Source organism: Prionailurus viverrinus, chromosome D4, assembly GCF_022837055.1.
Source record: "Prionailurus viverrinus isolate Anna chromosome D4, UM_Priviv_1.0, whole genome shotgun sequence".
Classification (NCBI taxonomy): Eukaryota; Metazoa; Chordata; class Mammalia; order Carnivora; family Felidae; genus Prionailurus; species Prionailurus viverrinus.
Genome location: NC_062573.1, coordinates 30153150 through 30166738, shown reverse-complemented (window position 1 = coordinate 30166738; position 13589 = coordinate 30153150). Strand labels below are relative to the sequence as shown.

The 13589-nt window shown below is 37.7% G+C and overlaps 1 protein-coding gene across 2 annotated transcripts in view; it reads left to right on the top strand.

The window, feature by feature from the left end:
• RECK (reversion inducing cysteine rich protein with kazal motifs) overlaps positions 1-13589 on the top strand; it is an 85599-nt gene that overhangs the window by 27755 nt on the left and 44255 nt on the right. For both annotated transcript variants that reach the window (XM_047831348.1, XM_047831349.1), the window contains 4 exons: positions 5875-5908; positions 8309-8506; positions 10406-10673; positions 12866-13045. In XM_047831348.1, coding sequence (XP_047687304.1) covers positions 5875-5908; positions 8309-8506; positions 10406-10673; positions 12866-13045 — 680 coding nt within the window. The remainder of the gene's footprint in view (positions 1-5874; positions 5909-8308; positions 8507-10405; positions 10674-12865; positions 13046-13589) is intronic.

Genomic DNA, 13589 nt, shown 5'->3' with positions numbered 1-13589 from the left:
GACGGTTCTTTAAAAACCTTCCCTACCCAGCCTTGTTACCTCTACACACATAAAATTGACTGCTACTTCCCCTTTACTTTACATGCTTGATTATAGCATTTGTCACCTTATAGTATAATTCTTTGTTTACAGGTCACTTTTTAATACTCAACCCTTGAGTTCCTGGGGCAGAATCCACCTTTCAGTTGTCTTTGTGTCTGTCATTCATTCACTCAACCTTCACTGCACTGGTACACTTAATGTGTCTCAGGCACTGTTCTCAGGGCACAAGGTGAAAGGATTTAGCCACTGTCTGCAAGAAGCTCAGAGCCTAGTCCGTGGGAAGAGACAAATAGGTCGTTACAATACAGTGAGACAAGTACATTGCCAAAAGTCTGTACAAGACACATTGGAGCCTGAAGAAAACAAACAGACAATGCCCAGTGTAATGGGAAAGTCTTCACAGAGCAGGTAAGGTTTAAAGGGTGAACAGAAATTTGTTGCCTGCGGATAGGTGCTATACAGTTAGTATTTTTTAGATAGAATTTTTTAATAGAAATTTTGCCATTCTGGACAGCTGAGTTACACAAGGTTCTTTGTCTCAGAGTAAATAGCAATTTTATGTGGAAACCTTGTATAAATGTCAGTGAGTTAGGCAATCTCTGAATGAGTCCAGAAAACACTGAATACTCTGTCTGTTATCGCAATAATGTGAATCAGACCATCCAAAAACTCCATAGCCTGAAACAATAACAGTTCATCATTTCTTATGACTCTACAGTCCAGGTAGGCAGTTCTGACCTGGCCAAGCAAGCTTAGCTGATTTGGGCTGGGCTCACTCATGCATCTACAATCAGCTTGCAGGTCAGCGTGAGCCTAGCTGACTTAGGATGCTCTTAGCTAAGTCAGCTCAGCTCTCCTCCATGTGTGTCTTCTAGCCCTCTCAGTCATGTTTCCCGTGGTGATGACAGGGGCCCAAGAGAGGGAGTGGAAAGATGCAAGTGTCTGTGCACGCCTCTGCTTGCTTCAAGCTTGCTACTATCCACTTGACCAAAAAACCACATGGCTAAGTCCAAAGTTAATGTGAGAGAGAGAGAGATAGGGGGAAATGTGAAGAACTGGGGCTATCATTACAGTCACTCTATCACAAACACTCTGTGCTGAGTTCTGTTCTAGATCTTGTGTTACACTGCAGATATTACTTGCCCTTGAATTTGCTTCCAGTTGGTTGGATGCTCTGGTGATAATGAGCAAATTTTTTTGAGCAGTCTAGACCTATTAATTTTATTTTAGTTGTGGGTGTTTGTTTTTATCCAACTCTTAAAATGATATTTACTATTTGGGAGGCTGAAGAAATTGAAGAATCACTTGTTTAGCGATATCCATATCATGCTATTAAATCCTTTACATAATCTAGTCGCTTAAACTTTTTAACTAAAAAGCCATAGTGTCCACAACAAGGAAAAAACATCTTGTAGAGGTTTAAAAACATGTTTGTTTTTAAAGGGCAATTATGGAGGGGTGCCTGCCTAGCTCAGTGTGTAGAGCATGCAACCCTTGGTCTTGGGGTTGTGAGTTCAAGTCCCACATTGGGCATAGAGCTTACTTAAAATAAAATAAAGGTCCCTTATTTAATATCTCCAGCTTAGCATTTGATGAGCTAGATTCCTCATACGAAATGCAAAACTTCAAAGTGGGAGAAATTTCAGTCCATTTATGAAAAAGAAACATTTTATTTTTGAGGCCTTAGGAATAAAGCAGCTCCTTTACTTTTAACTAGTAGCCTTGGGAATAGGGAACATTAAATAACAGGTTATGTGTTTTTTTTAATATTTCTTTCTTTTTTTCTTTCTTTATTTTATATATGAAATTTACTGTCAAATTGGTTTCCATACAACACCCAGTGCTCATCCCAACAGGTGCCCCCCTCAATGCCCATCACCCACTTTCCCCTCCCTCCCAGAGACTCTTAAATAACAGTTTATAAAATGTTCTCTTTTGGGTCTTTGTGCAGAAGTAACTAAAACTTCTAAAGTCAAACTTTCTTTCTTTCTTTCTTTCTTTTTTTTTTTTTTTTTTTTTTTTTACAAGATTCATGTGGTCAGTGTTTGTTTTGTTTTCATCATCCTCATCATTGGTGAGGATGGGGAGGGAGCTGGAAGAACCAGAAGCAGAAGGGTGGTGGCCAGGGAAAGGATTGAGATGAGTGGGCAAATGGAGAAATGTTAGAAAGGAGTCCCAGAAATGGAAAAGTGTGTGTGGCCGGGACAGAAAATAGATCCACGGACCCAACTTCTGAACAAGTGATTTGACCAGGAAAGTCTACCTCCCAGATGCACCCCAATGGCTCTTCACCTAAAGGAGGGTCAGTGTGGCTTGAAGGATCACATATGGTTCCCTTTACTTTGATTTTACTTTGTATTTTAGTTTTTCTGCCGGGTTTGCCCTCTGGGCAACCCAACGCTGGGTGGAAGGGCTTGCTGCAGTTCTCTCAAAACCAACAAGAGTAGGGCAGAGAACTGGAAGTAGCTACCCGAGGAAAGATTTCATGATCACATATCTTTAAGGGAAATAATATTACCCTCAAGAAATGATTGTTTTCCCCACAGTTTAATGTGTTGATTCTAAAAAAGGAGACTGTTGAAAAGATATTATTCTGTGGACATAAATGCAACCTTGCATTGACCTCATTCAAAAAAAGAATCCAGTCTTCTTACGGTATAGTGTCATGAGAGAGCAGTCCGGGTTGTAGCCCTGGCTCTGCCCTTTGTTTGCTGTGTACATCTGTCTCCAGCTGGATAGTGAAGGCTTTTGGATTTGCAGATCTCTTGGGATCCGCCTGTGTTCTTGGGTCTCTGAGGTGTGGTAGATCTTCATCTTGGTAACACTGTAATTTTTATCTATTCTAGAGTAAGATGAACGGAGCGGGGGAGCTGATCTATGGAGGCACAGTGGGTATAGTATTGGTGGCAAAAGGTCAGAAGAGGCTCCATACTTTAGTATAAAGCCTCAGTTACCTCCTTTGCCACCAGATGGCGACCAGACATTTCCAGGAGTTAAGAAATGTCTTAAGAGATGAAGAAATTATAAGTTAATGGTGTAACTCATTATGTGTGTCTTAAGACCTGTCAAACTAATCAGCAATAGTTTAAGCAGTGAAAAGGTAGAGTTGCTGATAGTTCATATAATAGATATAGTTAGCTAAGGTATCCTAAGGTTAAGAATCCTTTATTAAAGAGAGGGATATGATCAGAGTTTGAAATCATGAGTGTGAAGTAAGCAACAGAGAATTGATGAATTCTTCAAAAACTGGTATATTTAAATGAAGGACCATTCTTTAAAACCTTAAAATTAATAAAGATAAAAATAGAGATGTAAAAATGGTATCAATACCAAAGGTACTGCCGTGTTGAAATATGAATGTTTTTAATTTGATAAATTAAGGTAAATCTATCCTTGAAAGGTCTATCAATGAACATTAAGAGAAATGAGAGGTGCTTAGGGAACATTTCTGAAGTCTGGTTGTGCCATGGAGGGAGACAGTTGTGCCCTCCTACATCAGGGGTTGGCAAACTTTTTCTGTAAAGGGTCAGATCTCAAATATTTCAGGCTTGCAGTTTGTATGGCCTCTGTCTGTTCAACTCTACCATTGTAGTATCAAGTAGCCATATACAGTATGTAAACAAATGGGTGTGACTGTTCCAATAAAACTTCATTTACAAAAGTAGGCAGCAGGCAAGATTTGGCCTGTGTGCCATAGTCTGCCAACCCATTTATGGGTAAAAGCTAGAGTTCTCCTTTTTAGGCCTCCATCACTGGCTTTGGTCAAATAAGGGGTTGAATTAGGTGATCGCTGACATTTTTCAGGTTTTGTGTCCTTCCTTTAGTATCTCTCTAAAGTGAAGTGATCTACACGTCAACTCAGAGTGATATTTCTTTTATTTGGAAGGTCAAATTTCCAAAATTCCAGCTTGAACAAATTTGGAAGTCTTTAGAACAGGGTGTCCGAACCTTGGCACTATTGATATTTTGGGCTGTTGTTTGTTATTGTTGTCAGGGAGCTGCCATGTGCACTGTAGGATGTTTACAGCATCTCTGGACTCCTCTACCCATTAGATCCCAATAGCACACGCTGCTCCTCCAGTTATGACAACGAAAAATGTCTCCAGATATTGCCAAATGTCCCCTGGGAAGCAAATCACCCTTAGTTGAGAACCACTGCTCTGGAGACTTGTACGAGTAATTGGAAGAATATCAAAACTGGAGATCAGGCCATGCGACTCAGGATGGCCACCAAGATAATAAATGTACTCCTTCAAGTACAAGGTCAAAACAGCCAAGCCCAAAAGAACAACCAGTTTATTAGAAAAAGAAAGACAATGAGAATCAAAGGGGGCTGGAAAGTCAGTAGCAGATTGCTTTTTAATATTGATTTAGATCATTTTATGGAAAGTGTTCCTAAAACCACGACCAAAATAGATGGCTATCTGTAACAGGTAGTTGAAAAGTCAAACAAAGAAAAATAGATGAAGAGAGATCTAGAAATGAGTATTAAAGAACACCAAGAATGTTTATTTTCACCCCTCATATTGCTTGATGAGAGCCCTAGCAGAAAGAAGTCATACTGATCCAATTCATTAGCCCTTATCTGTGAGGCCTGGGTTTTTGTTTTGCTTTTGTTTTAAATGGATAGAGTATGGTTTATTTCTACAGTAGAATATTATTTAGTGGAGAAAATGAATGTAGTACAGCTTCACACAACTACATAGATGGATCCTTGAAGGTAGATTTTAAATGTCAGTAAAGCTGGTCCTTTTAAAAGTCCAGATCACATAGCCGGCTTATGATTTAGCTACAACTAAAAGCCAAAGTCATCTCTATTCAACTGTAAGAGCACTTGATTTCCATCTACCTTTTATTTATGCCTATATTATTTCTTTTAGGAATTCATGCTTTTACTTGTAAGAGATATTAATCATAGCCCGTAGGCTCTAAATATCCAAATGGCTTTGAACAAGGAATTTTTTGTTTTCGTCTTGTTTTACCTCTTATTTTCCTTACGGTGACTTTAACATAGTGTGATATTTTCTGAACAGTGATCTAAGAACTCTAGAAATACTAATTCTATTCTCATTATCTGCTTTTGACTTGCTCTGTAACCTGGGGCAGTTTCCCCTCTGATGAGGAAACGGTTTGTTCATCTTTAAAATGGTAGAGAGATACCCCAACATCCCAGGGTGACTATGTAAGAATCATCTTTTTATTTTTTATTTTAATTCTAGTAAAATTAACAAACAGTGTTAATATTAGTTTCAGGAGTACAATATAGTGATTCAATAATTACATAAGAATAATCTTGGAGGCCTTAATATGTAGATTTCTGTGGTTCATTCCCAGATTCTGATTCTGTAAGTGTAGAGTAAGGCCTAGGAAGCCCAGGTGATTCTAGTGCATGGCCATTGAGAACAATTGAGAACAATTAGGGATGCTCTCTAAGCACGTTTCAACTCTAAAATGCAGCAGTTACATGAAATCTCTGTTTCCCTAAATACCTTTTATTATATTATCTTCTGGGAGCCCTTTTATATACTGCAAGAGATAATTGAGATTAATACATTGTAGGTTACCCCCACATACACAGGTACAGCTTTACATAAACATGGTTTGCTATAACATGATCAGCTTATGGCTCAGGATGAGGATCTTGACCCCCAGTATGTGTTAGATGGTGGTTTCTTTTTTCACCAGGATGCCATCTCAGTTTCTTCATCCTCAGCTTTGGATTTGGAGAAGAATTAAATAGTTTGATATTCTGATTTCCATGTAACCATAAAGTGGAATAAAATTAGAAATTCTGCATGGTGGTTAATTTGTTTGTTTTTCTTTAATTTGCAGAATGCTCTTTTCAGTTGCATTAGCAGAAATGAAAGTAAGTATTTTGTCAATGGTTATATGAGCAGTCCAAGGAGCAAAACAGTTTACAGAATACGATTTAGCTGTTATAAATATTGCCAAGACCTGGCATTATGATGTGGGCTGTTAGTAAGCTGCCTAAAAGCCCATCAGGGTTCTCATAGGCTCTTTCCTCTAGGGTGTCCAGGCCATTCATGAATTATGACAATTGCCATGTCTTAAATGCAGATTTACAAAGCAGATACTGCTGTTAGATGGGAATATCATGCTCTCCTTGAATAAATAGGATTACTTACAGAAATTAAGCATTCCCAGGTCATACAATGTAGCACTTGCTGAAGGCTTCCTCTCAGTTCACTCAGCAGATGTTTACTGACTGCTTGCTCTGTGCAGACATACATGCACGTGAGGACACAATCTGTGCACAAAAAAACTCTAGAACATGGAGGATATGGGATAGTGGCACTGATAAAATTGCTGCATGAGTTTAGAGGAAGGAGGGATCGCATCCTGCCGGGGTTTAAAAAAAAAATTTTTTTTATGTTTATTTACCTTTGAGACAGAGTGCCAGCGGGGGTAGGGTAGAGAGATTGGGGGACACAATCCGAAGCAGGCTCCAGGCTCTGAGCTGTCAGCACAGAGCCCGACGCGGGGCTCAAACGAGCCAAGCCATGAGATCATGACCCGAGCCGAAATCAGCCGCCCAACCGACTGAGCCACCCAGGCACCCCCTGCCAGGGTTTTAGAGGTGGCTTCATGGAGTTGGTAGCTGAGCTGGGCCTTGAAGGATGGACAAGATACGAACAGTGCAGATGGGAAGAAGGGCATCACAGGTAAAGGGAGTAGTGAGAGCAGTTACAGCTGGGAAAACACAGCTGAGGAACAGAAGAGTTGTTTGGATTAGTTTGGCAGTTTGGTTTATCAAAGTATAATAAGAAACATTAGCTGGCTGCACTTTATCTTCTAACCCTCGCAAACTAGGGCTTAATTCACAGTTTCCCAGATAGTGTCGCACATAATCTTTGTCCTCCCACACTAGTGAGGAAGCCAGCCTCATGGAGGAATCAGAAGATGGGCATCCTTGGCTTATTCTCACTTATCTCTTCTGTCCTCAGTATTCCCCCATCCCTCAGTTTATCCTCACTAAGGTTAACAGTGATAAATGTAGCCATTAATTATTCTTTGTGTTGAAATCGAACAGTTCAGCAGTGAGCACAGTAAGTAGTAATTACAAGTTAAAAACAGGTGGCACAGTAATTATGAAACTGTTTCCTGGTGCAGGAAACCAAGGCCTATCCTGCTATCAGTTCAGTCCTAGTTTAATTTGCGTATAGTTTTATCATTGTCATTATTTCTGGAAGTTGCTTGGATTCCCTGCTCATTCCCTGGTCTGTGGAATTCACCAGAAACCTGATTCTCGTTCCTCCATGACCTCTAATAATTATCAGAGATTTCCTACCTGCCTTTCTCTTACCTGTTTTCCTGCCATATCTCCATCTTGGTTCCCTTAAGCCCTCCACAGACCCCCTAACCTCTCCTGTGAGGGTCTTTTTTTCTTCTCCAGTTTAAATCCCACATCTGTACCCCTAGCCACGCATCCAGCTCTCCCCAGATACCTGAGATGGTTCCTCCTTGATTTCTAAAAATACATAAATCCATAAATGTATTTCAAATGCGGGGTTTACTTTTCAGTATTAAAGCAGCTCACATCAGTTGTGAGGTAAAGACTGTTTCAACTTAGGCATGTCCTTGGAGATGTTCAAATGGAACAGAACTTTTGAGATTTCTTTCAAGATATACAGTTATATAACTGTCAAATTTATGAAATGAGCCTGATATCTCTTAGTTTTTACTCGTCCTATTTTATAACCCCCCCCGGAGGGGTCTTGTTTTATTTTGGCTTTGTTTGCCTTGCTTTGTTTATAAATCTCCACAAGTCTAACATGAAAAGAAATTGTGCCCGCGGTTCTCAGCATGGGCAGTATTAGCATTTTTGGAGACAGTTTTGGCGCTGTGAGAATGCCCTGTACATTGCAGAGTAAACAGCCCTGGTCCCCATGCACTAAATATTAGCAGTAGCTCCCCAAGTCATCATGAAAGCCAAAAATACTTCCACGTGTCTCCATAGTCTCCCACAGGGGTGTGCTGCTCCTGCCGAGACTCACTGGACTATATAGATTCTAAGTTGACAAATAAGACTTCCTTGTACCAGTGAGCACCTGAATGTCCTATTCCGAAATGTCTTATTTGGAGTATACTATTCTGAAAGTAGTGCTGATTTAAAGTAATTGTCTTCTGTGGCATGGTTTTATTCTCCAATTCAAAAAGTTGCGAATTGTTCTATCAATATTATGATGCTTTATTGTTACCAAATAGCTGTTTCCATTCCAACAACCTCTCCTTTTTCCCCCCTCAGTGGGCTCAGTTTGTTGCAGTTATGCAGGCCATCACACAAACTGCCGAGAATACTGTCAAGCCATCTTTCGAACAGACTCTTCTCCTGGCCCATCTCAGATCAAAGCAGTGGAAAACTATTGTGCCTCTATTAGTCCACAGTTAATACACTGTGTGAACAATTACACCCAATCTTATCCAATGAGGAACCCAACAGATAGTAAGTAAAATTGATATATTTCTCTTGTTTCAATCTTTGGTAAAATAATTTGTAAAAAGGAAGTAAATTCTTGTAGATATCTGTAGTCTCGGTCATTTGGGAAACACCAGACTTCCTTTGGTGTTTAGATTTGGCAGATTGGATATTATGGTCACAGCTGAAAGGTACCAAGAAAGATAGAGCTGTCAACGGTATGAGGAAGCAAGCACTCTTTGTTTCTGAGGATGGGAGAATTCATTGGTATGGATATTTTGATAGGAAATTGAGAATTTCAAATGACCATACCTTTTAATCTAGGAATCCCATTTCTTAGAATTTCTCCTTCAAGAAAACTCATAAATTTGCAAAAATATATCTACGCACGTGAAAGATGTTTGCTACAACACTGATGGTAATGGAGAAAAATTAGAAATAACTCAAATACCCATCAATAGGGTATTGATTAAAATTGATGAAATAAATTATATATCTGTATAATAAAAATACTATGTAATCCAAATAAAGAAAAAAGTATGTTTATATAGAAAGTCCAAGACATAAAAAAAAGCAAGTTGTAGAACTAACTGTATCATATGGTTAGTTAAATACCTATTCTACATTATGTGTTTTTGTGATGCTTGAATTTTTATGGTGAGCAGTTATTACTTTTATAATAAAAGCATCATAAAAATGAGAAGAAATCCTGATACTTTTGAAAATCAGGGCCTCCTAATGAACCTGCACCTTACGGGTCTTCAAAGTCTCAGCTTTGTACATCCTATAATCCATCTTCTTTATTTAGAGATGAACAAACTTTAAACAATTGACTAATTAACCAAACTGACAAAAGACAAGATTTATAAGCTGGATGCCAGTGTTTTGATTTATAGTGGGATACTGAAAGACTTGTTTTTGTAAACTCAGAAGCAGTGCTATGTGCCCTGTAAGTCCAGCATCTAAAGGAGAGCTCTAAAGCTTATGACGTACTGTGGTGTGGCTGCATGGTGAATATCAGAGGATGAAGCATTTGCCACAAATGATCTTCATTCATTTTAAAGGCAGAGTTATAGAAATTGACATTTAGGCTATACAGAGGTGCTGCTGGAGCTAAGGTGGTAGCAGCTCAAAGTATAAATAAACAAACAAACAAAAACAAAAACAAAAACCAGCAAGATGTTTTAAGGGTAGAAGAACAACCATCTCAAATGTCTATACTGATACATAGGAAATCTGGAAAAGAAAGCTGTCCTGAATACGTTTCTTAAAAAGTCAAAGACACCTGAGAAAACTACTTCAAAGAACCCCTTCTGAAATCTGTAATCTGATTGGAAGTGCTTTTATTTTCTGATTCTTTGTAGAAAATTAAAAGCAGAAGGAAACTGACATTTTGTCACAGTTTGCTATTGTATTATTTAAATTACAACTTAGATTGATTAACTTGTATAGATATATAAGAGCTTTATATCCCAGAATGTCATGAAATATGGTGTTTGTGGTTTTTGCTATTGAAATTATTCCTCTCTCACTCTGCCAAGAACGTAATCCCTTTTAGGCAGTTGTTTCTAGGATGAAATAATTCCAGTTTAACGTATAGTACCTTTTCCAGGAACTTAAGATACTTTACATGTAAGGGCTTCTCAGGTGGAAGACGAGATGACCTTTCATTTATGTAGAAATGATGCCAAAGATCCCATGACTGGGACAGTGGTGAATTCTGGAAATAGATACCTAGTCCACGTAGGTATCTATTTGCTATGCTGCAAAGTAATGGAGAGAAAATTTGGTAGGCCCTGTGTACTGCAGATATTGACATGTGATTGAGTGGTATTGTTTCCAGTACACCACCATGTTCTTCTGTTCTGAGCAGTGTGTGACATAAAATCAGCTAATTAAGCCACATGTATTATCCTGAAAACATAGGTTTATATTGCTGTGACAGAGCTGAAGACCATGCTTGCCAAAATGCCTGCAAGAGAATTCTGATGTCTAAGAAAACAGAAATGGAGATTGTTGATGGCCTCATCGAGGGTTGTAAAACTCAACCTTTGCCTCAGGATCCTCTTTGGCAGTGTTTTCTTGAAAGCTCACAATCTGTTCACCCTGGAGTCACTCTACATCCTCCTCCCTCTACGGGCCTTGATGGGGCTAAATTGCATTGTTGTTCTAAAGCAAACACTTCAACATGTAGGTCAGTATCTCATTTTCCTTTATTAAAACTAGTAGAAAATAGCATTTTAATTCGTGATTTTAAGTGCTAGCAAATGTATGTTATATTCTGGCAGGAGTTGAGAAGATATAAACTCTTTCATCAGGAGTTGAGAAGATACAAACTCTTTTATCTAGCAAATATTTATTGAGTGTTGTTTACAGAAAACATTGTTTTTGAACATCAAGTGCTAAAAGAACTGTGTTTGGGGGTATAGTGGATTAGTACTGGCAGGATAATAAATATTTAAAGATGATGCAATTTGGATTCTACCCTCAAGGCTATCATTAAGTAAGCTTACAGTTTAGAAGATGTTTTGATCTGACGTCTAAGGCATATTTCTCTTTGTTAAATTATGAAACTTTGAACATTAACCAACCTTTTGCATATATTGGTGAATGATCTGGATTGGCACTCATACACAAAGGTAGATAGCAGTGTATTAGCATTCATTTGGATGATAACACTTAGGGATAAAAAATTAACACAAATATAAGATGGAAGAAACAATCTAGAGACAAGAATAAATGGAGATTACTAAGGTTGTGGTAGAACACCGGTGAAATAGAAGTTTGCTTTATTAGGGAGATTTTAGGTGAAAAAGAAGTATATATTACTAGAACATCCTGAAATTAATATCATCTACCAGGAATGAAACAGTCTTTTTTGTGGTTTCTAAATGGAATGGACCTTTAGCAAAAATTGTGCCTAGAGTAGCTCATCAAACTTTACCAAAGATATTTTAAAAAACTGGAAAATATCCAAAGAAAATTAACAGAAGATCTTAAAGAGAAGTTAATTTGGTCCTGTAATTAAGGAAATTGGATTGCATTAATAAATATATTTATGAGAGGGATGCTGAGTAATTCTTTGAATGTCTTTAAAAGAGTTTATGCCCTAAAGCCATTGGAGATTGGAATCTCTGTGTTATCCTAGAAGAACTTCACTGAAAAACACTTTGCCCTGCCTTACCTTGATGTAAGGTTTTGTGGTTTATTTCCATCTTATTTCCTCTTCATGAAACATTATGATTGTACCACCTTATGATGTCAGTTTATGACATCTTACGGTGTCAGTTTGTGTAATTCTTGCTTATATATAGAAAACTAATTCTGAGATGTTATTAAACAGTCTGTCCAAGGTCATAGAAAAAGTTAAGGGCTAGAGAAAGGACTGGTTCCCAGCTAAAAGTACCTAATATAACTTGATCCCGCCTTCTTTATCTCTATGATGTATAAGCTCCATTGAGAGCAGGGACCCGTCTCTCTTATTTACCACTGAATATCCAATGCCTTGAACAGGGTCTAACACAAAATAGGCACTCAGTAAAAATCAGTAGAATGAATGAACAAACTTATAAAAGTAAAGACATCCTCCTCAAAGGTTTAATAATGAGAGTCAAATAAAATGTGGTAGGAGTGGAGAATTTTTACTTATGAGTTTGTATTTTGGTAGTATTAAATTTTATATTATTTTTTTTACATTTTTATTACATTTATAAATTTTAAAAATTAAACTAATTTGAAGGCACTTGAGAAATGGTACTGATATTATTTTAGTTATATGCATGTAGTCAAGTTGCTTTGTAATCATCAAGTACTACAAATAAGATTGTCATGTATTAACTACAATAGTATATAGAAGCTTTGGAATTCATAAGCCTTTTCATGTAGACTATCTGGGTGTATCTTAAGGAAGATAAATGACTTTGGGATAATTTTTCAGGGCGAAACTAGTGAACCCTAAGTCTGTAAAGCTTCTTAGGTCTGAGGACCTTGTCACAGTTTTACTACACAGTTTTACTTTATTTATAGGAAGTAAATAAATATAAATATAGGGGAATCTATCTTTGTGGAGGAAAAACTGTATGCCTTATCTTACGTGAAAGGTAAGAGAGGGATCAGAAATGGAAGAGATAATTGTGCCAAGAATAAAGATGTACAAATATAATTAAACATTACCTTTAGCACTGAGCTTTGTAGCAACCATGGCATAAAGGAAAGAGATGGCTAATAGAAGAAGGCTAACACTTTCATGGAAAAGTTCTGCTTATGGCTCTAAATTCTAGGAGATAAATTTTAGTCTTTTGGTTTTTGTACTTTTTTCTTGTTCATATTCTAAACTATGTATTCACTTGGCTCACCTGTGTTTCTATATTTGTGCCTTTGTTTTAGGGAACTGTGCACTAAACTTTATAGCATGAGCTGGGGCAATACACAGAGTTGGCAAGAGTTTGATCGCTTTTGTGAATACAATCCAGTGGAAGTGTCCATGTTGACCTGTTTAGCAGATGTCCGGGAACCTTGCCAGTTGGGCTGTAGAAATCTTACTTACTGTACTAATTTTAACAACAGGTAGGAGCAAATTATTATACATGGAATAGAAGTATTTTATCATTAATTATCTTGTTTTTAAGTAATTGAAAAGACCACTTTACTCTCATTTTTACTCGGATGCTAAGTTAAAAGGAAGTAGCATTTCTTTATTTCATCTTTAAATGCTATATAACCCATCTGATACATCACCTCTAAGAAAGGAAGCACTTCAAGACTAGACTAGACTAGACTAGAGATACTTAAAGCATCTAGAGTTCAAAGAATCTTCTCTGCCTTCAGTCTACCAATCTTACCCACTCCCTTCTACTACAAAACCAGTAGAAGCAATTTATTGCAGAATAAATCACTGTGAACAATTTGGCCCTCCAAATTGGAACCATCCAAATGCCCTCTTGTGAACAGTTTACTTTGAAGGACCTCCAGGGTGGTTGAAGGTCTCACTCAGTGAATTCCCTATTGTATGCAAAAATGTTTTCTTACCTACTTGTATTTTCTTGGGTATCAAGTATGGTCAGAAAAACAAGGGCCCAAAACTGAATGGCTGAACAAGCAGTGAAGAAAA